This window comes from Sceloporus undulatus, chromosome 5 (genome assembly GCF_019175285.1).
Source record: "Sceloporus undulatus isolate JIND9_A2432 ecotype Alabama chromosome 5, SceUnd_v1.1, whole genome shotgun sequence".
NCBI lineage: Eukaryota > Metazoa > Chordata > Lepidosauria > Squamata > Phrynosomatidae > Sceloporus > Sceloporus undulatus.
In genome coordinates, this window is record NC_056526.1 from 103,149,362 (window position 1) to 103,176,126 (window position 26,765).

Sequence of the window (26,765 nt, forward strand, 5' to 3'; positions counted from 1 at the left end):
TCGTTAGAAATTCTGCCCTAATCCCAAACCAGATTTCAATTAATAATTTTTTTTAGGGCTTTAACTGCCCTGGTTCATTGCCGAGGAATCCTGGGAATTGTAGTTTATTGTGGCACCAGAACTCTTTGGCAGAGAGGGCTAAATGTCTCACAAAGCTACAGTTCCCAGGATTCCCTACCATTGAGCCATGTAAGTTTAAATGGTATCAAACCAAATTATTTCTGCCATGCAGATGCAGCCTAGGAAAACTTAGTTTTAGAAGAATTAACAATATTTCTTGTAGCTCCACTCAGTTTGATAAGGTTAGTGACAACTAATACTTAACTATATTTTCCACATATAAATGGAAATAAGTCAAAATTAAATGTTGAGAAGATAAAACCTAATTAAAATCTGATTTTATATTCATTTAACAGAACCCCAGATTATAATTAGTGTGTGCTTTTTAAAATGTCCTGATCTGAAATTAAACTTCCTCCAGTATATAGACTCATAGAGTTGGAAGAGACCACGAGGGCTATCCAGTCCAACCCCCAGCCATGTAGGAACTCAAAATCAGAGCACCCCCCAACAGACGCCTGTCCAGCCTCTGTTTAAAAACTTCCAAAAAGGGAGACTCCACCTCTCTCCAAGGGAGAACAGCTCTTACTGTCAGGAAGTTCTTCCTAATGTTTAGGTGGGATCTCTTTTCCTGTAGTTTGAATCCATTGTTCCAGGTCTTATTCTCTAGAGCAGCAGAAAATAAGCTTGCTCCACCCTCAATATGACATCCCTTTACATATTTAAACAGGGCTATCATATCACCCCTTAACCTTCTCTTCCCCAGGTTAAACGTATTCATGTCACTCCTCATAGGGCATGATGTTCAGTGTGCAACCCTCTCCCTTATGTTACTGCCGAAACCTATGGTATTAGACCATTGTATGAATTGATTTGAGGTGCTAACAGTGTATTGATTATGGCCAACTCTCTTTCATCAAATTTAGGTAAATCTGTGGAGGTGGTAAACTCATGGTTGAAATTGATGCTGGAGCAGATCAAAAACAGAGGATGTCTTGTGTGCACTAAAGGGCAATGATTCCTCCTCCTTGGGAGATTATGGTTTCCAGCACTTTCTTCCTTAATGATGTGTGTGCAAACTTATAAATCCAGCTCTTTTGCTTGTGACCTAGGTGGCATTTGTAGGATAAAGTTCCTTTCACCATTTGATGCTGTGTGTTTGTTGTGATACCAGATCAGAGAATACTAGGCTGTACTGTAGTTATCCTTGGCCTGGTAAATTATTTGGGTTTTTTAATGCATATGTTGAAGCACCTCTGAAAGATTGCTAGAGACTGAAGTTGACTCAAAATGTAACCCGTAGATAGTTCACTAGTATGCATATTTCTCTAGTCTTAACAGCTTCACTTATTGGTTGCTTATTTCAGAGCACAATTCAAAGTGCAGTAGGCAGCTTGGGACCTACATACTTTATGACTAGGGATAGAACATTTTGTGGTTCTTTTCTAAAATTTCCTCTCCAAGGATACTCAGCTGCTGCCACACATTGTACATGGTTGGTCATTCTGCTGGAATTTTGCTCGGTGGGATTACCCTTTCCTTCAATTTTTAAAACTACTTTTATTGAAATACCTATTTCTTACAGTTTTTACAGGATTCTTAAAAATGACATTCGACACATGATCACTATAAGAAAAACAAAAGTTATTAACTCAGTACACTGTAGTAATGACACAGTGGGGTATGTTCAAAGGTATTGTAAGTCAGTCAGTTATTATGGTCTATAGACACAAAATTTAAGCAATCAAAATATACATGTCATCAAATTCCCCAAAATAAAATTCCCCACACTAATACCTGAATCACAGAAGTTTCTCTACTCTAACTGTCCCTTTGTACATAGATAGTTCTAATCCTAGCTACCTCAAAGAGACATTTGGCAACTACAAGAGTGACATTCATGCATTTATCTTCCAGCAGGAATTTTACATTAAAAAGGTCTGATCATCTTTTCATCTTATTTAATAATGTATAGATTTTGGCTTGTTGAATCTAATTATAAAGACTACAGTGCAATAAAATATGTATCATAGACTCTACTTCCAAGTTATTAGAAGGGCATCTACTTTCGGCATAAGGGACACCGGCAAATCTGCCACAAAGTAGTACTACAAAATATATATTGCACCTTGCCTTAGAGAAAAAATGGCAATACTTGCCTAGAGACAGACTCCCCAAATAATTGGCAATATGGAAAGGGCCCTCATAGTGTAAGTGCATCATATTGGGGGAAGAAGACACGTAAGACTGTGACGACAATTCACAGACAGCTATCTCTAGTCTTATTTTAACAGACCTAGGAACAATATCCAAGCCTAGATGTGAAAGAAGAGATGAGGAGCGGCCAATAGATGCAACTGTCTTTTTTACTATCCTTTGGTCAGTCTGTTTGACTCCTGTGTTCTTACAGAAGGCCCTTGGTATCCACTGGAGTTTGATTCGAGGACACCCCCCCCTCTTGAATACCAAAATCCATGAATGTGCAAGTCCCATTATATACAATGGCATAGTGAAATTGTGACCCTTAATAAAATGGCAAAAATCAAGATTTGGTTTTTGGAAATTTTGAGAAATAACTTTCAAGCTGTGGATGATTGAATCCATGGATGCAGAATCCACAGGTAGGCAGGGCTCACTGTATTTATAAACATGTTGTAATGCTATTGTGAAGTATAGTGGCTCTTGGCAGTCATAGTCACCTGATTTTAGTTACACCTGTTTTTTCAGAAAGGCAATAGTTATGATTGTTTTTATTTACTGAATTATAGATCTCTGCATAGCCTAATTCAATGCTTTTGTCTTCTTTCAAAGCTTCTCCACTGTTGCTGTATGCAAATCGGCGTGATCTACGACTGGTGGATGCTGCACAGGTGAATGAGAATGCTACAGTTGTGGTGGGTGGTTTGGAAGATGCAGCTGCAGTGGACTTCATCTTCATCCATGGCTTGATATACTGGAGTGATGTGAGTGAAGAAGCCATTAAACGAACAGAATTCAACAAAACAGGGAGTGTACAAAATGTGGTCATCTCTGGACTGTTGTCACCTGATGGGCTAGCTTGTGATTGGCTGGGTGAGAAACTATACTGGACAGATTCAGAAACAAACCGGATTGAAGTTTCAAATTTAGATGGATCTCTGCGGAAAGTTTTATTTTGGCAAGACTTGGATCAACCCAGAGCAATTGCCTTAGATCCTACAAGAGGGTAAGCTGCTATTATTATTATTATTGTTGTTGTTATTATTATTATTATTACTACTACTACTACTATTTCTGGCAACTTCTTCAAGCCCTGTAGAGACTCCAAAGACAAACTGATTTTGATGCTTTGTTACCTGTTTTAAAGGCTGGATTTCTATTCCACTGTAATGGTACTTTCATAGTCAACATTTGGCTACAAATGCACATTTCCCCCCTTGAATTTCTGTTTGTATTGCAAAAATCTGTCCAGTTCTTGAATGACACAAATTAAGGTGGCAGCAGGATTTTTAAAAAATGGATATAATCAAATGCATTTAAAAATGAAACGATGTCTTTTTATATCTACTGTACTTTATAAAACCTAGTCCAGTGGTTTTCAAACTGTATTTCATAGAAACTGATAGTTTCTGTTATGGTAAAATTATAGTATCATCAGTAAGATAATTAATAATGTCAAATATATATCTGTTAAAGACATTTGGTCGATGGATAACCATTATTCCCTTGGAGTAAGCAGCTATGAAGATGTAATAAAAATATATTTAGTGCATCCTTTTCAGGTTATATGGTGTGATAGTGAAGTCCACAAGGCTCGGCACAAATCCTTTTGCATCTTCTCTGTGGGGATTCTTGGGCATATATATTAATGTGGAAGATGTTCCTTGCAGTGGCCTGGATAATGGATACTATCTTCTTTTCTGCCAGTGAATTTATTTATGCTCTTAGCAGAAACAAAACCAGAATAGCTTCCTGTATCTTGTTGTAGATACATTCTCTGTATTTCTTCAACCCTACTCCATCAGCATATGTTTTTAATCAGAGTTCATAAAAGCTAGTGCGGACTACAGAATTTAATGGTTTCCTTGAAATTGTCATTTTAAGTGTTGCTAACAGCTCATTAGTAAAATTTTCTGGGCTTCCCTCACTTTTTTTCTCCTTGTATGTTGTCACTTTGACACTGAAGTGATTTTGACAGGTGAAATGCCAAGCTAGTTAAAGCTTCTTAAATTGGTACAGAAATTTGTGTTGCTGGACATGTATAAATACTTTGCAAGTTCTGCGAATTTCTTGTTGGAAAGTCATTGCTGCTTAACCTGTTAATTGCACGTAAAATTGATCGTTCCTAAATAAATTAATTGGAAGCATAAACACAGTAAATAATTCAGAGGGCTTTGCGTAATGCACTGCATATTTATCTATTTTGTCATACTTCCATGCATTACATTCATTGCTGCCATGCATGTAGAAACTTTGCTGAACTGTAGGATAATCCTAGCTGGAATGTTGCAATAGTATTTCTATGTGGCATCTTAGCTAATTTCTAAAAAGAGTATGCTGTAGGGATGTGTAACTTTGTTTTGCAGCTAGGACTGTTAACTAGAAAACTACAGACTCGGCAAAGTTGGGAATTTCTGCTTCTTACCCCATTGAAGGAAGAGAGGCAGGTTTTCAGATCCTATCCATGAAGAATAGTTGTGTCACTGGCTATTTCTAGAGACAGTATGTCACTACATACCAGCCACCAGAAGGGAGAGAATGCTATTGCCCTCGTGTTCTTGTGTGCTTCCCAGAGGTATCTGGTCAGCAATTTCAGAAAACTCAGTGTTAAACCCAATAGACGTCTAGGCTAATCCATTAGGACTCTTCTTTTTTTTTGGTTTTCAGTCTTTCAATTTTTAAAAAGTGACCTGGATGTTTCTAGTTACTGATGTTGTGCCCTGCCCTGCTCCCCCATTAAGTTAATTTATCTAACAGAGTCCTTATGACCAGAATATATTCTTGGGGAAGAGTAGAAGGATGTTGATATAGGGATGGGAAAATAACCCATGAATATAGACATGGGTGTTTTCTTTTCTTTTTACTATTTTAACTTTTAAATTATTCCAATTCTAAGTTCTTCACTTATGTTTTTAGAATGCTTAAAATATTTATATTGAACAGACAGGCCAAAATAAAACTGCTTCTGGTCACTTTGGAGGCATGCTGTTTAAATGACACATGCGTCTTAAGAGGCCCGAAACTGCGCCAAAGCTGTGTTCCAGTCCTTAGGACTGGAGTGTGGCTTTGGCACAGCCTCTTCGGACGCGTACATCATTTAAACAGCAAACCTCCAAAGTGACCTGGAGCAGCTTTATTTTGGCCTATCTTTTTGGGCCTTAGATTGCTTAAACAGATTTTATTGCAAGCCACTTGGACCTCTTACGATATATGGAAAGGATAGAAATATTTTAATAACTAAATCAAAACATTGTTCTTACATTACCTATCTACATAACCAACAGCTAATCCATATTGTGATGTAGTCTGTCTGTAGCAAAGTTGGTAAACTTTTAGAAATGATTTGTTTTCATGGGTTCAGCCTGACTTTTCTGCTATAGCTGTACTAATTGTCCTTTAAGCTATGAAACCTCAGCTTCGGTTTTCTCACGTGTAACGCAGATGAAATATTAGCAAAAATGTTTTACTTTAGTACTTTGTTTTTGTTTTAGTACTTTTATGACCTGTTTCATATATGTCTGTTGACATAGAGATCCTGTTGTCAAAATAAGTTTCAGAATTCCCATTTGTCCAAAACATACGTGGAATTTTGAGTAAAACTAAGTAGTATGTAAAAGTTCTTTAGCCAAAGCCTCTCTTCTTCTGTTTGTGAAAATAAACAGGTTTCTTAGAGAAAACAGGCAAGTCTCTAGTGTATATCATATAATGTGTGAACTAATGGATGGTATCTTTCAGAGCTGGTTTTTCCTATACTAACATTTCTTTTTCATAGTTATACCGAAAGAATGTGGTGGTTTTCCCATTATCAGAATGGCTGAGAGGCATATCTTTACCTGGAACAATCTAGTTTCTCAGAAAGATAACTGATGCTTTAGAGTTGCATAACAGTGAAGTACCCCATTATATGTCATAAATACCTTAAAGGCACTAATTCTGGTCTTATCTTGGAAGCTAAGTAGGGTCAACCTTGGTTAGTACTTGAATGGGAGACTACCTGGAGCTGTAGGCTAGAAATTGGCAAAACAATCTGAATATTCTTTGCCAAAGAAAATCCTATGAAATTCATACATTAGTAAGTTACTTGAAGGTATATACCACCCTCCTTATTAGTGAGTGGCTTGTGCGTGCAGAAAATTCATAACTGTGCACTGTTTGCCTCTGCTTTGACTAGAGGTATGGCTTTGTACTTCCAATGAACTAGGAATGGATTTTAGAATTAGAACAGCCACTATGTCACTTTGCAGGATGACATTTGGATCAGTAGTAATGACCATTTAACTGCAAACAAAGTGACCAGCCACTTGCTTCTTTCTTGGTTTTTTTCCCTTCAGACAGTGGTTCCCAACCTTTCTAATGCCGCGACAGTTCCTCATGTTGTGGCGACCCCCAACCATACAATTATTTTCATTGCTACATGCCAATATGTGTTTTCCGATGGTCTTAGGCGACCCCTGTGAAAGGGTCGTTCGACCCCCAAAGGGGTCCCGACCCACAGGTTGGGAACCACTGCCTTCAGAGATTATAGTTGAGTTTTTTTAAAAACATAGTGTGTGAATATAAAGATGTCAAAAGTCTACATCAAAATGTGATAATATTGATGTAGCATTATGTAACAATTATTTTGCCTGCCTCATTTCTTCAGAGCGATGCCTCCACTGTTGTTTGTTGAGCTCTGTTCTTAGTTTTGTAAACTAATACAGTATGTACACACACTGGGAGAGAAATTTGTTTTTTCCCCCTGTACATTTTTAACCAGAGGGCAATATGCACAAGAAACAAAAGATTTGGAGGGTATGGCTCCTATTGGGTTTGTTGTTGTTGTTGTTGTTGTTTGATAAAAAGAGTCACCATCACTCAGCAGATGTAACAACATGACTTTCTATTAGTTCTTTCGTACAAACTGCGAAGCACGTCAGCCTTTCAGGTTCCAGTGAAGAATAATCTGTCTGTCTTGTCTATGTTACTCTTCCTACTTCATCTCCCTTCTTTTTCTGTCAGAACTTTAATCAGGTGGTTAAAACAGTCTCATATGTAAAAGCTACGACAATTACTGGCCTACAAAGATTTGTGGTAGTGTGCCTTCAAATTTGTGAAGTCGAAGGCTTTCATGGCTGGCATCCATAGTTTTTTGTGGGTTTTTTGGGCTATGTGGCCATGTTCTTGAACATGACCACATAGCCTGAAAAACCCACAAAAAACTATGCCTTCAAATTGTTTCTGGGATTTTCTTGGCAGGTTTTGTTCAGAGCGTTTTTGTTTTGTTTTGATTGCCTTTCTCCAAATCTGAGAGAATGTGACTTGCCTGAAGTCACCCTGTGGGCTTCCATGGCTGAGTGGGGAATTGAACCCGGGTCTTCCATAATCCTAGTCCCATTTATTATTATTATTAACCTTTATTTATAAAGCGCTGTAAATTTACACAGCACTGTACATACAATCTTTTTAATTGGACGATTCCCTGCTCTCGGGCTTACAATCTAAAAAGACACGACACAAAAGGAGAAGGGAATGGTGGAGGGGAAGGGGCCTTTCTAGTAGGATAATACGTATAAAATACATAGCAATACAGGAAATGATTCAATAAAACAGACAACAAAGAAACATCAACTAGCAAGTGACAGTTATGCAATGCCTGGGAAGGCTTCTCTGAACAGGATGGTCTTCAACTCCTTTTTGAAGCTGGTTAAAGAAGTGATGGCTCTTGCTCGGGGGGGGGGGGGGGGAAGCCGGTCTCAGGGGGGGGGGGCCGAGTGAGAAGGGGCAAATCCTAGATGGGGCAGAGGAAATCCTGGGCTGGGACAGCAGACCTTGACTACCAGAACGGAGGGCCCTGGTGGGAAGGTGAGGAGAAATAAGGTCTGATAAGTAAGGAGTGGCCAGCCCATGGAGGGCTTTAAATGTCGACAGCAGGAGCTTATACTGAATGCAGAAAGGAAGGGGGAGCCAGTGAAGGGATGCCAATACTGGAGAAATATGGTCACAGCGGTGGGTGGAAGTGATAATGCGTGCAGCTGAATGCTGGACAGAAATTAAAGGACAGAGGTGAGAAAGAGGAAGCCCAGCCAGGAGGATGTTACAGTAATCAAGTCATGAGACCACTAGGGCATGGACCAGGATCTTGGCAGTAGAGGTGCTCAAACCACTGACTACACCATGCTGGCTATCTAGAGCTTACAAACATACTTATGAAAAAGAAACCACCTCTTGGCTCTCTTGACCCGTAATCTAGATTTGCACTTGCCACAATTGAATAAATTTGAAAACAACGCTACAATGGAAGTTGGTTCTTAAATCACTTTTACAATTTGATATACTGGAACAATTTATCTTTTTTTTTCTAGAAATGTCAGTTTTTGTTACAGTCCTGCCCATCAAGGACATAAGGTAAAAGAGGCAAAGGAGGAGTTATTGTCTGTCCTGAGATGAGCCATAATCTGAGTTTCCACAAGGGCAAGGCACTTTTTAAAATTTTAAATTAGGACTGAGAAAGTTGCTATCCCTTGTGGAAGCTGAGATATGCGGAAATGTATAGCCAGTATTTTGTCATTTTGTTTTGTAAGTAGTTGGGGGCTCCTCCTGCCTTTCACTGTTTTTAGCTAAAGAATGTTGTTCTAGTAGTTGTTGTGTGTGTTATTGCCCATATCTTCATCATGTCATTATAGCCTGCCTTCTTTCAAATCAGGATTCAAGGAAGTTTACAAAGCCAGGGGTTGGATTTTTTGTTTTGTTTGTTTGTTTGGTGTAACTATAGTATATTTGGGGCATAGTGTATTTACTTAAAAACAAATGAGATGAAGAGATCTGGTGATAATACAAACATGCAAGATTTTTGTTGCTCTAATAAAGCTATTTCCCTCTTTCACACTTCTACATCATGCCAGAGGAGCAGTCAGTGTCTCCTGAACGTTTAACTTCTTAAACTAACCCTTTTCCTTGTATGCCATATGTTTTTAGATGGTAAGCCAGAATACAGAAAACTGTCAAATTAACTATTTGCAAGCCACTCTGGAAACTTTCTTTTCTTTTCTTTTTGATAAAGGGGATGTACAAATTTTATAAATAAATGGAAGAATGTGGGGTTTTGAATTTTTCAAATTACCAATATAGTTACCTTTGCTTTCTGCTATATCTGAGTGGTATCCACAGCCCAACTCTTAGGCATACTATGTGTGTATGTGCGTTCAAGGTTGACATACGATGAATTTCATAGGGTTTTTAAGGCAAGAAATACTCAAAAGTGGTTTTGCTATTTCCTTCCTCTCAAATATAGCCTACAACACCTGGTATTCATTGGCAGTCTCCCATCAAAATACTAACCAGGGCTGATCCTCTTAGCTTTCAAGTTCAGATAGGATCTGAGCCCTTTAGTGTTCAAAAATCAATTTTCCAAGTCAGTTTTCACGTTCCATGTTTCAGGTTTTTCTGATGGCTTTTTGTTTGGATTTGTTAAATGGCCAACACAACTACCCCTGCATGTTTCATGTCAGTTTCATTTTATATATTAGTAAAAGAAAAAAGTTCATAACTTGGAGGTCTTTAAGCAGAGGCTAGATGGCCATCTGCTGGGGATGCTTTGATTTGGATTTCCTGCATGGCAGGGGGTTGGACTGGATGGCCCTTGCGGTCTCTTCCAACTCTATGATTCCTACATAAATGAATTCTTATTAACTTATTAACTGTGACGCGGGACAGACTGCCCCAAAAGGGCGGCCTGCCGGCGGCCTTTTTCCCTCTGGAATGCTGCAGCCGCCAGACCGCTCAGGGTCCATCCAGAGTAAAAAGAACCCAGAAAAACTGGGTTCTTTTTGTGACACCATAGTTATGTCACACTCATGATGTAATGGATGCGACACAATGTGCAGACACTATGCGTCCATTACGTCAAAATGGCACCACCCGTGTATGGGATATTTTTCTAGCTACAATGAACAACAGGATTTATGTATTTTTGCTAGTCCCTGTGTGCGTGCACACACATGTGTAAGTGCGCACTGGAAATGACCCTTTGTCAGGATTTTGAACTTAGAAGAACACACACACTGAAATATATGTAAAAACATTTGCAAAGCATCGCTGGTGATAGAACACCATGAATTTCAGTGAACCGTAGAGATAATTTTGCAGTGTTAAGACCTATCCAATGCCATGCCATTGTCATGGAAGGAGCCGTGGTAACCAGTATATTATAGCTTCTTTGCTTGAACCTTCAAGTTTTGTGAAAAAAGAAAAACTTTCTAGCACCCTTTCAGTCGTGTAAGATATCAGGAAAAGTGTTCTTCCTAAAGACTCTGTGGCTGTGCACACTGGCCATAAAGGTTGGCCTGGGGGCAGAGTTGGTGCATGGCACCCATATGGCACACACCCCAACTCAACCCCCAGGACACCATGCACCACTTCACACGGTGCACAGCATGACAGTACTACTCTGACGCTGCGTCGACATGATGCAGTGCCAAGGGAGCGCCTTAAAGCCACAGTGCCATGACTGTCGCATCCTTTCCAGGGCGCAAAAAGGAACTGCTTTTTGCAGCTCCTTTTTTGCATCCTGGAAAGGCCAGATCAGGGCCGCAGCGTGCAGTTGCTGTGGCCCCAGTCCAGCACAATTTGCACAGCCTCTCAATTTCCTGGAATGTTGCCAGCCAATGATTACAGTTGTTTAATTTAGTTAAATCCTTAATTGTTCATTGTTTTTCACAATAATCCCTTTGCTATTTTGAATCAGTGCTGCTGCTTTCCTATTGTCTTCAGCGAAATTTAATTTTCAGTAGATGCTTTCTGATTTTGATTCTGTAATATATATATGTGGATATACTCTTGATTGTACATAGTGTAGGATTGGAGTCACGAGTGTATAACTTATATTCTTTTAGTTGTTGAATTTAGAAGAGCTGTGGATGTTTGGCAACACAAATTGTGGCATCCCAAATCAATTAGAATTACAGTAGATAACTCTAATCAAGCATGTGAAGTATTTTGGAGTTTCTGTCACGGGGTGAAACCTCCATGTGGAAAATAACTCATACACCATTTTTATTTATATAACTGCCTCTTTTGGATGCTTGAATCAGATAGTCCCCTAGGGGAAGAAAACCCTATATTTGTAAAATCATGAAGGATAGGTAATACTAGGAGGTGCATTTTAAATGTTCCACCGGGACATTTGTTTGTTGGTTTGTTGTTGGTTTGTCCTGTGGAAGACAAAATGACATAAATATATACATATGTATTATGGGGCCAGTTATCAGTCCTTCATTCAAGTGCATAAGAATTTTCTGGAGTTCACAGAAGGAAAAAAGTACCCCCTTTCCTTTCTTCTCACCTGATACCTTTCTTAAAGTGCAGGGGGAATGGAGATCTTTGTACTCTCCTGGCATGCATTATCCTGTAGTAGTGCCCACCTACAGAATGGTAATAAACTGGTTCTATGCCCCATAATGGCTTCAGCATTCTGTTAAGTTTCTGAATTGATGATCCATAAATCCTTGTTGTTTTTAAAGCATTTAATGTTGTATACACATACAGATTGCTGCATGCTTAGGTAGTCCCCTCCCAAATAACCTCCAGTGTATCTTAGTTTTAGATTTCTCTGTTTTTCTTCCAAACAGATAAGCACACAGTCACCTAAGTTTGCAGTTAGATCCAACAAGTTAGTACGTGCAAAACTTTGTGTATCTACTTCTCCCAAAATGAGTGTTCCTTTATAAAGCTTCAACAGAGACTTTCTGTCCTTGCTCAAGGTGGTCAAAAGGGAGGAGGACTGTGATAAGGAGAAAGCAAAATGGGGGTCACATATTGTCTCACAAGGCTGTTTATGCGGAGCTCAACCCCTCCAAGCTTCCTGGACTGGTCTTTATCTACACTCTCCCCAAAATGTGTTTATCACCTTTCAAAGTCTCCAGGAATAGTAATTCACCTTTGAAAGGGGTTGAGCCACCACCAATTTCATTTAGCAGGAAAATGTGAATTTGTTCAAAACCAGAAGTGGATTTCTGGCCATGTCTGGGTAGGTTTTGGGGGGATAATTTTTTGTTGTTGCCCATTCTTTAGAGCAGTGGTTACCAACCTTTTCTATGCCCCGCACCCCAATAAAATATAGCCGTGTTAGTCTGTAGAATCAGTATCTAGAAAGATCTTGTAGCATCTTTGTGACTAACTGAAAAAAAGAAGATGGTAGCATGAGCTTTGGTAGACTTCAGTCTATTTCCTCACATGCACCTTTCTTTCAGTTAGTCTCAAAGCAGATACAAGATCTCTTCACCCCTAGAAAATGTTTGCTTGTTGTTCGCACACCCTACAAAAGTAATATTACATTTGAATACGAAGAAGTTTAATGTCTAATTTTTGAACCACAAATTGAATCACATATAGTACTGTAGTTGCTGTGTGCTTCCAAGTTATTCCCCACTTACAGTAAGCCTATCAAACTCTAAACATGAACTAAAATAAACAAATATTTGCATAGTTATTTTATTTATTAATAAAGTTATTTTATTCATTAAAACACCTGAGAGTGAAGTTAATAATTATGTACTCATTCATGTACAGTATAATGATGTGCCTTGTGGGTATGGGAATGAACTATACCTAATAGTATTTCTTTTTCTCATTGAAATCCTAGGTTCATGTACTGGACAGATTGGGGAGAAGTGCCAAAGATAGAGCGTGCTGGGATGGATGGCTCAACCCGCTCAATTATTATCACCGCAGACATTTATTGGCCAAATGGGTTAACTTTAGATTATGAAGAACAGAAGCTCTACTGGGCAGATGCAAAACTGAATTTTATTCACAGATCAAATCTGGATGGAACTCATCGGTAAGAGATTTAATTGTTGTTGTTTTTTTAAAAAATACTTTATTTTTTCTTAAACAGAAGTGGTTTACAAGGAAATTAGAGCAGCTCACTGGTGTCAGATGGATTTAAAAGGATATTTTGTTTTTACCTGCAGAGTAAGATCAAATAGCTATTTGCTGAGAATCCCAAGAGAAAATTTCTTAACTTGTTTTTATTCAGAAATGTGACTTCTTTAATCTTCACAAAATTCTGTTCCTTAGAGGCCCCTCTACAACCTGGAATTTTATTATTATGCTCTAGTGATGATACTTCCTTTTACAAGTGTGTTTGAAATATTTCTTTAGTCTCTAATACATTTGTATGTACGCGAACCTGTGTATACACATGCCGGTGGGCTCTTTCTTGAGAAATGCAAGGTCAAGACTGGCAATTGGGGGAGGGGGGGCTAGGAGGGGTAGGCCCTGCACTTGAAGGTGCTGGCAAAAAAAACAAATTAATTAAAGTCATGGTACATGTCCCTCTGTTCTTCCTTAAGTGTGATGAATAAGACCTCCCTCCATCCCTCAGATGAAGGTTGATGGCCTTTGCTTTCATGAGAAATCAGTAGGGTTTCATTCTTGGTAGACATTAATAGGATTGTACTTAGAAATATATGTTAGCCACTGGCAAGCAATTGAATATGCAGATTCATTACCTAAAACAATCCTGTGTATAGATCTTGTATTATTCTGGCATTGAATTTGGGAAAATTCCTCTTCCCCCCCCCCCCCATAAAAATATAGTATGTTTTGCAGTACTTCTTCCTCTCCCATGCTCAACAAGAAAGAGAAATCCCTATTTCTTAAGGGTGTCATACAGCCTGTTCCTATTTCTTATCTTCGTTTTCCAACCAGACTCAGATGGAAAACTTTTCAGTGTCTTTGCACTCAAAGGGTTTCTGCCAGACACATTCAAATTCTTTTGGTCCTTGTGATCTCTATAACTACAGTGACAACCTTACTAAGACTCAGAATGAGACCTTTGCAAGCCTGGTTCTTGTTGGTATTCAACTCTCTTGCCAGTGCTCCTTGTTGAAGACTCACAATTCCAAGATATGTTCATTTATCCCTGTGATGATGGGTTAATTCTTGTGTATGAGTCAGCATGGTTTTCCTTTCTCCAGAGCCACAGTTGTGGTTACTACAAATGTTTCACTCACCAGTTGGGAGGCTCACTCCACAGGTTTCTCAGTGTGAAGCCACTGATCAACAGAAAATAATGATCTCCATATTCCTGTTCTTGAGATGCTAGTGGTTATAAGCCATCCAGACCTTTGAGTCTGTACTCCTTGGCAACATGGTCCTGGTGGCCTCTAATGATACTACAGTCTTGTATTTGAACAAGCAGGGTAGCAGACCTTCTACTTTATCTCACACTTCTCCTATGGAATTGGTGCTTACATCAAGGAATCTCCATCTCTGTGATTCAGCTTCCAAGGGAAGAGAATGTTCTAGCAGATTCTCCAAGGAGAACCTCTGTGGTCCTATTGGTAGTGGAAACTGCATCCTGGCACTCTACAAAATCTTCAGTCTATGGAACATGTCTATTATACTCTCTTCATCTTACTCCTGAACAAACTGTCACACCTTTACTCCAGAACTCACCAGAAAGGGACCTCACTAGGCAGTGCCTTCCTCTTCCATTGGGGAGGGGGGTCACGTAATGTACCCCTTGATGGCCAAGAAAGCTCTGGTTTGCTTCTCTTCTTCACCTGTCTCAAGGAGTATTCCATAATTTTCCATTCTATCCAGATCTTCTCATCATTGATGGTGGGAAGTGAGGCATCTGGACTTACGAACACTCAAGCTGAATGTGTGAAGGATGCTTCTGTGACTCCTTTGTCTCCTCCTGTCTGGAGTTTTCTAGATGTGCATAGACCTGCCACCGAGCACTCCTCTATATATGAATGGAAGAAATTTCACTTTCTTGGTGCTTCACTAGATCTCTCCTGCATATGTGCAGATTTGGACTTCTTGCTATCATTGTCAGACAAGGGTTTTTTCTCTATTATTGATATTTGTTGGCAGTTTCATGGAATCTGCAGAATACTGGCAAACAGGCTGTTTTTTGTTTTTGTTTTGTTTTTTGCATCACTTCGCAAAGAGATTCTTAAGAGGGTATAAAAATCTTCATCTTCCCTAACATACAGTTCTACTGCTCAGTGGACTTTGGGGCTGGTTCTTTCCCAGTTGTCACAGAAGCATTTTGAGCTGTTGGCCTCCTGTGACCTAACACAGGTTTTTTTTTTTTTGGGGGGGGGGGGTTGGTTTTTAAAAAGAAAAGAAAAGAAAAAAAAAAAAACTCTCAAGCTTTTTTTTTTAAACCTGTTTTTTGCATTAATGTAGGACTACACCAATATAGAACTAAATTAGAAAATTACATGGTGAACTGCAGTTGAGATGTTATGGCTGCTAGCTTAAATAATAATTGTTCTTCACAAAATGCTCTTTTAAAGCAAGTTGTTTTGGTTCAACTTATGTTAATTGAAGGATTTGTTTCTGAATGACACTTCTTGCACTGTAAAATAAAGCCATTAAAAAGAAGCAACTGACATAGGATACTGATCTAACAATGGACACCTGCCTATAAGCTGTTAAAGTTAAAATGTTTAAATTCAGACAGTCATTGTTGTTCCAGTAATGCTTACTGGAACAATAATGACTATTGTTAAACCAACCTGTTGATTTAAACTGTTGTTAAACCAACCAGGGTTAAACCAATCAACCCCAACCTAAAGGTAGTTACCTGGAAAATGGCCTTATACACGGATTTTTTATACACGGATTCAAGTATACACGGTTTGAAAATGTTCAAAAAAGTATAAATTTCAATTATCAAACCTTTATTTTCCATTTTTTATAAGGGACACCATTTTGCTATGTCATTATATTCAATGGGAATTGAGCATACACGGATTTTGTTATACACGGGGGATCTTGGAACCAAACCCCAGCGTATAACAAGGTTCCACTGTACTTCCATCAAGAGAGCAAGGGAATTGTGTAGGGGAGTTGTTCCCTCTATTTTTGCTTTCACAATAGCATGCTATATCTTTTCTGCCTAAGGCAGTGTCTGCCTTCCATCTTAACCAGGACATTGTACTTCCAGCCTTAACATAGAATCTTGCTTCTGTCTTATAATGCTCCCTTCTTTCCCTTGATGTTCAGCATGCATTTGAGTTTTATGTGCACCATAATGCCTCATTACACAAGTCTCAAAGATATATATAACTTCCAGTAAAAGTTGTACATCACTGTCCAACTTGCTTATTGCCTGTCCCAGTGCTGTGGCCATTTCAACCACATTTCTTGGAGGTGTTTCACTATAGGACACTGGCACAGTGGCTACTTGGTCTAAGCCCTTGACTTTCAATAAGACATTATAAATTGGATGCAAGATCCAGTGTGGAAGCCACGTTTGAGAGTGCCGTCCTCCCCCCCCCTTATATTACAGGACATTCCCTCCTCCTATGGTAAGTAGCCTGCTCATGTCTTATTTGAGTGAGTCACAGACACCATGAAGAAAATGAACAGGTTACTTACCTGTAACTGCAGTTCTTCAAGTGGTCATGTGTGAACTTACACAATCCCACCCATCCTGCCTTCGTTGTGTCCTGTTTTCCTTAGTTCTTAGGCTGCTGCTGTAGTGTCCAGTGAACTAGGAACCAAATAGAAATTCCGTTGGTTGTCCACATGGAGAGGAGTGGTGTTACCACTAAGACACTTATTTCCTAGCTCTAGAAGGTTTTGAATGATGCACTGTGCAGCACAGTGATCCCATTTGTGTGAGTTCACAAATGACCATTCAAAAAGCTGAAGGCACTATGCATGGTTTGTCACGGAGGTGGGCACTATCTTGTTTATTGAGAAACCAGCACTGTTCACCCACCCAAAAATAATGGGAGAAACATAGTAGAAGCCTCAGAGAAAAATATCTTTCTCTCTTTGATTCAAGCTGTTTTCCTCTGAATTTTGTTAGCTTAATTCAATAAAATTAAATTTCAGTTTGATGGAACTGCTGTTACCTATTTCTGGTAGGAAAGGGTGGTGAATTAATTTTCTTCTCATTTTGCCCTGCAGTAACAACCCTAATTAATAAGTTAACATATTACTGACTGAAGGGAAATGCACTTACATAGTCTCCTAGGAGGAATTTTTGCTAATAACATTTTTAGAGGCTACTATAACACAGAAGGTATTGTGTCAGCAACAGTCAAATATTTAGGCAGTTCTTTCATATTGAAGCAATTGCAGTCAGTGTGGAGGTATAAGACTGCCTGTTTGCAAAACAAATTAAAATACAATTAAGGCTGCTCTTGTTGGCGATACAGTGAGAATATTGCTAGTAATTTACAAATGTTTTGCCAGGATGTAAAACAGCATTGGAGAGATGATGATATTAGTAGGTATTGAGTGGTATTTAGTTCCCTATATTTATTGAGGTTTACAAAAGATCTTCAGAAGCAACAATTGGTACTAGTTTTATAATTCCTGTTAATACGCAAAGGGATCTTGTAGCATCTTTGAGAGCAACTGAAAGACAGAAGTTGGTAGCATGAGCTTTCATGGATTTGAGCCTACCTTTTCAGGTGCAGGAAGTAGGCTCAAGTCTATGAAAGTTCATGCTACCAACTACTGACTCTCAGTCTCAAATGTTCTGCAAGGTCCCTTTGCATACTGATTTTCTAGACTAACACAACTTAATGCTATTCAACATCTACATGAAACCGCTGGGAGAGAACATCGAGAGGCATGCTATCAGTATGCTGTTGACTCCCAAATATTTTTTGGAAAACATTAGGAGGAATTTCCTAAACAATAGGAGGAACTTCCTAACAGTAAGAGCAGTGCAACAGCAGAACACATTCCCTTGGAGTGTGGTGGAGTCTCCTTCTTTGGAGGTTTTTAAAGAGAGGCTGGATGGCCATCTGTCGGGGTGCTTTGATTATGAGTTCCTGCATGGCAGGGAGTTAGACTGGATGTCCTTGTGGTCTCTTCCAGCTCTATAATTCTGTGATTCTATGATTCTCCATGCCTTCAAAAACAGCCTCCCCTGAAGATAGTGTGTCTCCTTTGAATGCCTTGAGGAAGTAATGGGTTGGATGAGGAAAAGCAAATTGAAGTTGAATCCAGATAGGATGGTGATGCTTATTGTCAGGGGTTCTAACCTAAATTTAGAGGTGTTTAAATTAGTCATGGATGGGGTTACCCTTCCCCTGAAAATTTTTTGTTTCCATTCTGGTAGTGCTTCTGAGTCTGTCACTACAAATGACAGTTCAAATAGATGCAACGGCCAAGAGTGCTTACTATCAGCTTTGGCTGTTACCTCACCATGACCCGTTCCTAGGGCTGGAGGACCTTAATACAATAAGTTCATGTGGTGATAACCTCAAGCCTGGACCTTTGCAATGTGTTGTAATTAGACTACTACTGTACCAGCTTTACTTTAACTTTTGATGTTAGTAGTTTATGATCTCCATTGCAATCTGTTTGTGGTCTTGTTTTTGCGGAGATAATTTCTTTTAATTATGCAGTATATTTGATATCAATACACGGACATCAGGTGATGCCCATGTATACAACCACTTCTTGGGATCTTTGAAGAATGTGTTTGCAGTGAACCAACTGTTGGATTTGCAAAATGATGTCAGTTGGTCTTTTGCCTCATTTCTTGATCCTAGACCAAATTTTCCTACAATTTTTCATTCTGCTTTCCCCCCTATTTTTGCATTCTAGTCACTGGTGATAAACAATCAATTTCCTTTTCAACCCCCTCATCAAATCTTTTAATTTCTTCTTCATGTTCCTTTGTAGCTGGAGCATGAACTTGAATAATGGTTATATTAAAGGGTTTTCCCTGGAAATTTATTGACATGATTCGATCAGACTATGCATTCTATTCTTTGACTGGTTCTGCTACATCTCTCCTCATTTCCTCCTAACATTTCCTTTCCTGAGTAAAATACTGTGAAGATGTCTGACTCAAAATGTTCCATTTTTGTTCACCTTAGCTCTCCCACCCCAAGTATTGCAATATATATTTGTTCTAGCAAGTGTTAGCTATGGTGCCATTGTCATTGTTTTTTAGAGCTCCTCTGCCAGTATTACATCTGCTGCTGCTGTCTAGTAGCTGCTTGACAGTTTAGTCTTTCTCTCATCAAAAGCCATGATACTAATTCATGAGTGCATCATCATCATAGAGCAGAAAAGAAACAGTGTTGTCTTTGAGGTAGAGTGGTATGCAGGGCTTGGCAATGGCACTACTTCTCCGTTGGCTAGCAGCATGTTAGGGCCATTGGCCATACAGTTCCCTTGCACCTGGGTCAATCCGTGAAGTCTGCCTGGTGTTATGGTTGATATATAATATACACCATCCTATATTAAAATTATTATATGTTCTAGATTAAAATGGTCAAATTTGTAAAGTTATGTCCTTGTTTTATAGGCTGATTCAGGGAGAATTTTTTTTTTACATAAAAATGATGTGAAGTAAGTGTATTAGTTCAATCCTAATTTTTAAAAAGGATGTTTGAATTAGACTTTCCCCCTAAATCTAGAGACGTGGCTTGTAGATAACACACACACATGCACACACACATTTTTTGGTATTGTTTTCCATTTCCAGGGAAGCTGTCATTAAAGGATCCCTTCCACACCCTTTTGCTCTGACATTATTTGGAGATACATTGTATTGGACTGACTGGACAACTCGCTCTGTCTTGGCCTGCAATAAATATACTGGGGAGAACTTGCGTGAAATACATTCAAACATCTTTTCTCCAATGGATATCCATGTTTTCAACCAACAAAGGCAACCCAATGGTGAGTCTCCTCTGTCTTTCCCCATTGTTTTAGGAACTAATTTGTAGAAATATATTCCAAGGGAAATTGACTTGCTGCAGACATCATTCTAAGGTATGAATATGATTATTTTACTGAGTTTTTCATTGGCTAACTAACCAAAAACAGAAGCTGTATTTTAATGGGTCTGTGAACCATTAGAGCTCTTGTATCTCTGGATGCATAGATATGGGAGTTGTGAGTTTATAGGAAACAAAAACAAATGATTCGTTCAAAAATATTGTTTCCTTATGCTTTTTTCAAAAGCAAATTTATGATTTTGGTTCAAAATGAGTTTTTAAATATTGTTAGTTCAGCAGTGTGGTTTAGTGTGATGTGAATTCCAGTGCAAACACCCTGTATCATTTCATGCATTTTGTATTCCTGTATTTCTGTATTTGTGCTTTTTGCTTCTCTCACTAGCTAAAAAACAGCATAGAATTTGAAGACATCAAGTGTGCCAGGTTGGCACAGTACAGAATTTGGCTTTTTGCTAGCTAGTGTTTATGCTAATAAAATATTTTTTTTCTTACACTAATGGATTCAAATAGCGTTTCACAACCCACCTATATCTATGTGTATGTATTTAATTTATATCATGGCTTGCTGCCAACATTAAATCAAATGCAGCTAGGTTAAAAAAAGCAAAGCTAAAACCTGATAAAAAAGTTAAACCTTTACCCCCCCCCCATTAAACCAGCTATCATATTAGTACATCATTGATTTAAAAATATATAGAATCACCGAAAAACATAACCATACCAAAAAACATAGCACACACACATTCATAAAAAGATCTTTCTGCACAAGTGCTTAATCATCAAATGCCTGTTTAAATTAAAAAGATCCTTTATTGAGGAGCATCCACAAAGAAGGTTCTTGCCCTTGTCCTTACATGACAGGCCTGTTACAGTAGTGGGACTCAGCAAAAGTCCTCCCTCAGAGGACTTTTGCTGAGTCCCACTACTGGGACATTGAGATTCAAACAGGTTCACAAATAGTTTAGACCAGTGGTCCCCAAACTGTGCCCTTTAAGAGATTTTGGACTTCTGCTCCCAGAAGCCTCAGCCATGTTGGCCAGTAGTCTGAGAGTCTGGAAGCTGAGGTCCAAATACCTTAAAGGACATAATTTGGGGACCACTGGTCTAGACCTTAGTCTGGGTTCAAAATGTTGCACCCAGAATGCTGACTGTGGACAATTATAGGGATCATATAACTTCCTTGTTGAAACAGCTTTGCTGGCTACCAGTTACTTTCCAGGCACAACTTAAAATGTTTGTTATGACTGATGGGAAATGAATTGTTAGTTAGGAAAGCTGTTCCAACAAGAAAGTTACATGTTCCCTATAATTAGCCTCCATCAGCATTCTGGGTGCAACATTTTGGACTCATTGAAGTTTCCAGCTTCCAAAGAAAGCCCCACATTGTGTTTTATTACCATAGATCAGATGAGACGTAATTAAGGCATAGGTCATCATATCCAGGTTGACATCTCCAAGAAGGGGCACAACTGGAACACTCACCCGTGCAATCACACTCTTAACTACTGTTGAAATTTGGCTAACTAGGGTTAGGGATGAATCGTGGTTTTCTGATCTACCTTTGTCCTGACCCAAGATTATCTGCTTTATCTGGATTAAAAATTAAGATAGTTCACTGTTATCCATCTCATTAGTTACCAGGAACTGAGTTAGTACCAAAATGGCTTCCATTGGAATTGCATGGAAAGGAGAGAGAATTGGATGTCATTATCATATTGATGATACTGATCTCCAAACCTCTGGAGTTGGAGTAGTTGCGTATATATATGCAGCCTGAGGGACAGAACTGGGCCCTGAGGGATCCCACAGGCCAACAACCAAGGGATCACATAGGCATCCCTAAGCATCATCTTAGGAGTGCCCCCCCGCCGAGAAGCAGTAAAACAGTGCTCCCAAATCCTATCCCAGAGAAGTTGCCTAAGCAGAAGTAAGAGGGAAATAAGAGGGACTTAACTTCAGTCCAGTTACCATCCAACAAGACAACCAAAATTGTGTCTATCCTATAGTAACCCTCAAGGCAGACTGAAATGATCCAAATAATCAATTTCACCCAGGACCCCTTGGAGTGATGAGGCCACTCTTGGCCAAGAAAGGGATATCAGGGAAAGTAAATTGTGTGGATCAACACCTCAGATCCTCCTACAGAGTTTTTAAAACTCAGAAATATCATGCAAACAGCATTGTATTACTTTGCTCCCCCTTCATATATGATTTTGCTTCTTACTGTGAATATTCCTTTATGAAATTATCTATAATCAAGAATAACAGCTTACATTATGAAGGTACAAAGAATTAATCTAACTAATTGATTCAACAGTTTTAAAACTTCTGAAATTTATCTAATCCTTAGGTATTAGGGAGGCAAAATATTATAGTTAAGAAGGTGGATACAGGTAAGATGTTCTACCCATTTGGTCCCTGTGCACGAGACTTAAGCTGCTGCATTCACCCACTGCTAATCTATGTGATGTCTCCATTTGACAGCTACAAATCCATGCGGAACCAATAATGGTGGTTGCTCTCACTTGTGTTTGATGTCTCCCGTGAAGCCTTCTTACCAGTGTGCATGTCCCACAGGTGTGAAACTCCTTGAGAATGAAAAGACCTGTAAAGATGGTAGGTTATAATATTAAATAGTCCTTAAAAAATCTAGTTAAAACTAACAAATGTACTAATATATTTATACTGGCATAAGTATACCTTTTGCTTTGGCAAGTATGTAACAAGTGAAGTTCAGCCTGTGGAATAGTGCTGCTTTAGTGCATGTGACGATTTTGTGTTCTAACATTAAAACTAGGTGCTTCACAATGTGTGGTGGTAGGGTGTTGAAACTTAAGAGTAGGCTTACAAGGGGACCCCATCTCCCCTCTTCATGCCATCCCTTTCTTCATTTCATGCCTTCCAGTGGCAATCTTGGAATTGGGTTTTTGTGGGAATTGACATCTTATGTATGTGCAAGCAAGGGGGCAGTGTTAATACCAGAACACAGCTCTAGAAGCTTCTGAAGATCTCCACACACGTGTTAATTCACAGATCACCATTTAGAGAACCACAGGTGATAACCTGTTCTTAGTAAAAGTGCACCTTCAAGTGAATTATGCAACTAAGGAGTTAATCTTAGAAAATGGAGAAGCCTTTTATGATCATTTTGGTAAATCTGAGCCCTTTTTGATTACCAATAATGTTTTTGGTTTGCTTTTGCCAACTTTATATATTTTAATTTAGCAGCAAGTGAGTATTTTGAAATAGTGAACTTTGGAAGGATCAACATTTCAATGAAAGACAATTTGCCTGAAATGCAGGGTTTTTTCTTTTGTTTTTCACAAAATTTGACTTTGTCTGTTGTCTAGTCGCGAATGACCTTATATTTTTGAAGCATCATTTAAGGCATGTCTAAATTTATTATAATTTATAGTCCAGTGTGCTGCACAAAATTTTGAATTATGGCAGATTTTATTATTTCTATTTTTATCACTTTATTCTTTGGGTTATTTTTGTTGTGCCTGTTTGTATTATGAAATAAAGAAATACATAAATAGCCCATTACGTAAAGGGGTGTTGTAGCACTTTTGAGATTAAGTGAGGAAAATAAATAAATAAATTGGTAGCCTTTGCTTTCATAAATTTCAGTATACTTCTACAGATCTGAAGAAATCATACCAAAATCTGTTTTTCTAAACCAGATAAAAATGAGGGGGAAGAACTCTCAATGATGCATTGTTTTTATAAGGATTAAGGCATGCATAATGCTTTAAAAATGTTAACCTGACCAACCCCAGCCAAGTAGTTTACATGCAAACTAACTTTTTTGTCTTCTTGGTTTATATATCTTCTTGGGTATTTTAAAAATTTCTACATTGGGGGAACTTTGGACCTTCATTAGTGTCCTATTTCCATTCATTCTAGATATCTTAAAACATAAATATTTTGCAAGGAGCTGAACTAAGAATTATTTTAATTCTTTGTAGCTTCATTCTTTTGGCTAATCAAACTGACTAGCATGGTGTAGTACCTTGGGTGTTGTACTGTGACTCTGGAGACCAGGCTTCAATTCCTTGCTGAGCCATGGAAACCAACTAAATGACCTTGGGCAAGCTACCCTCTCTTATGTGAAGTCGAAGGCTTTCATGGCCGGCATCCATAGTTTTTTGTGGGTTTTTCAGGCTATGTGGCCATGTTCTAGCAGAGTTTCTTCCTGAAGTTTCGCCAGCAACTGTGGCTGGCATCTTCAGAGAATGTTTGCCTGGAAAGGACTTGGCTATATATATATTGTGTGACCTGGAAAGGCAGGAGTGATTTGCATATATATTGTTTGTTGCTAATGGCAGGCCTCAGGGTGTGAGGGTCTGCACAAGAGAATTAATGTCTATTGATTAGTGCTCATTGTCTGCTGGGAGAGTTTTCATTTGCATTTGTTGACTCTTAATCTTGCTGTCTTTCAGGACTGGTAGCCAAACCTTGTTTACTTTAAGGGTTTCCTCTTTCCTGTTGAAATTGTCCAAGTGTTTGTGGATTTCAATGGCTTCCCTGTGCATCATGACATGGTAGTGGTTGGCATGGTCCAGAACTTCAGTGTTTTCAAACAGTATTTTATGCCCAGGATGGGGTCTATGAAAACATCTGATTTAGTGATGCTCCCAGTCCCACTCCCTGTAGGCTGGGGGAAGAGAAATGCCCATTGTTCTCTCAAGTGAAACTAGAGATGATATCACAATTTGTCTGCATTTAACTTCTCATCTCAGTCAAGAGAGAGCACCATGCAGAAAACCAATCCTACCTACACTCAGATAGCAAGAGTGAGCTGAGCCTACTTTTGCAAGCAAGTTGAGGAACAGTAAAACCAGGTCCACAGTTGAATTCCTGAGTACAAAGTTCAACACACTGTTGTGTGGGCGTATTACATGATTTCATGTGGACTATGACAGTGTGCATCAGTATCTGGTCTCCAAAGTTGTAGTCCAATGGAGCCCTAGACTCAAAGTTGTAGTCCAATGCTCAAACCACTACACCAGCATTGGCTCTCATAATAACTAATATCACCATTGTGTGGTTATTGAATAACGTACTTGCATGAAAGGAGAATGGAGTTAGAAGTAGTTAAGTAATAGCTGGTTGATAGAACACAAGGTAGATATGCCTCCCCACCCCTCCAAGTAACATTTTGTTGTAGGGACTGGTAATAGCTAAATGGAGTTGTATTTAAGTGTGATGTGCCTATGAATGTGAGATAATGGAGAACAAGTGTTGACCTCTGTTTGTATGCTTCCGGGAAAGATCCCTATTCGATGGACTGTTTTTTCATTTTATCAGGTTGCTCTGAGATCTATAGATCTTTCCTCTACTTTCACAGACTCTTCTTTTGTGCCCACCACCTTCATTCTTGTTATGGATATCAGAGAAAGCCTTTTTACAGATCAGTCCTATATATTTTTTATTGAAGTGTTCTAAAACTAATTTATAAGTTAGTGATATTAAAGTAAAATACATCCTCAGGGGTAGGGGCGCAAGACCCCAGTGAATGTGGAAAAACTGCAAATAACTTGTCCCACCCCTCTATACAAGAAAGCCAGTTAAAGGGATGAGTGGCTGAGACAAGAGGAGTAGGAGCATGCACACATGCTCATCTTCTTCCCTCATCCCTTTAACTGTCGATTCACCCCTTTCCTGGGTGGATGGGTACCTGTCTTCACCAGGCCTGGAAAAGGGACTGGGAGGGGGTGGATCCATGTCTTCCCAGGCAGATGGATGCCTGGGGAAGACAGGCACCCATCCCTCCCCAAAGAGATTTCCTGGGAGGAAGGATGCCTGGGAAGACAGGCACCCATCTGCTCGGGAATGAGACTTGGGGTGTGTAGTCCACCCCCTCCTTTTTTTTATTTGCTCTTATCCTGTTTTAACAGCTTTGTATAGAAAGATGAGCTATAAGTCAAATTGGATTTTGAGTTTAAACAATCTGGGTGCTTCTTTGTGTACTACACAACTTGTTTTAATTTGCTGGGCTAATGGAAGACACTCTGCTGTTTCCTGCAGCTGTGCTGCACACTTGTCAAGAGATGTGCCCAAAGGTATCTTGCAGTGTTAAAAAAATTGACACTGAAAGAGAATTTTCAGAGATTGAGTGCAAACAATAGTTACCCCCTTTTTAGTCAAAAAAAGAATGCTAAGCTATTATATCATAAAAGATTTTTGAATTGGCAAATAAACCTGGGAAGTGGCTAGTTCATAAGCTGAGACAGGAAAAGATACCATTAAGTAAGGAGATCGATATATAATGGGAAATGTGAAAATATTAAAAGATTCTACAGAGGGTTATATGGGAAAGGCAAGGAAAAAATTAGAGACAAGGTGGAATATTTGATAGACTTCAACTGAACAAATTGTGCATAGAACAAAGGCAAAGTTTGAATTGACCTGTATCTACTACAGAGCTTGCTGATCCTTCCTGGCTCTCATATATTCTCCATGCCTTCATTTTGGATCCACCTTGGAAGTCCCACTTTGTGGAACAGTAAGGCAGAGTATAAATGGTTAAATAAAATAAATATTAAAATTTCTTGCCTAATGACTGTTGTTCTTGTTGTTCTTGTTCTTGTTCTGTGCCTTCAAGTTGTTTCTGACTTATGGCGACCCTGATCTCCAGAGTCCTAGTCCTACATTCAAGCCACTATACCATGCTGGTTATCACATTACTGCTATTATCTCCCTGCAAACATCTCTTTCCATAGGGAAGACTGACTTTATTTTTAAAAGGATTCTTCTTTTAAACAATGTACTGAGATAGACATTATTAAT

General features: G+C 38.9%; 1 protein-coding gene across 1 annotated transcript in view; it reads left to right on the plus strand.

Moving 5' to 3' along the window:
* LRP6 (LDL receptor related protein 6) overlaps positions 1–26,765 on the plus strand; it is a 97,255-nt gene that overhangs the window by 10,595 nt on the left and 59,895 nt on the right. Inside the window, 4 exon segments of the mRNA XM_042467317.1 lie at positions 2,872–3,265; positions 12,878–13,075; positions 19,718–19,914; positions 22,458–22,589. Of these exon segments, the coding sequence (XP_042323251.1) occupies positions 2,872–3,265; positions 12,878–13,075; positions 19,718–19,914; positions 22,458–22,589 (921 nt within the window).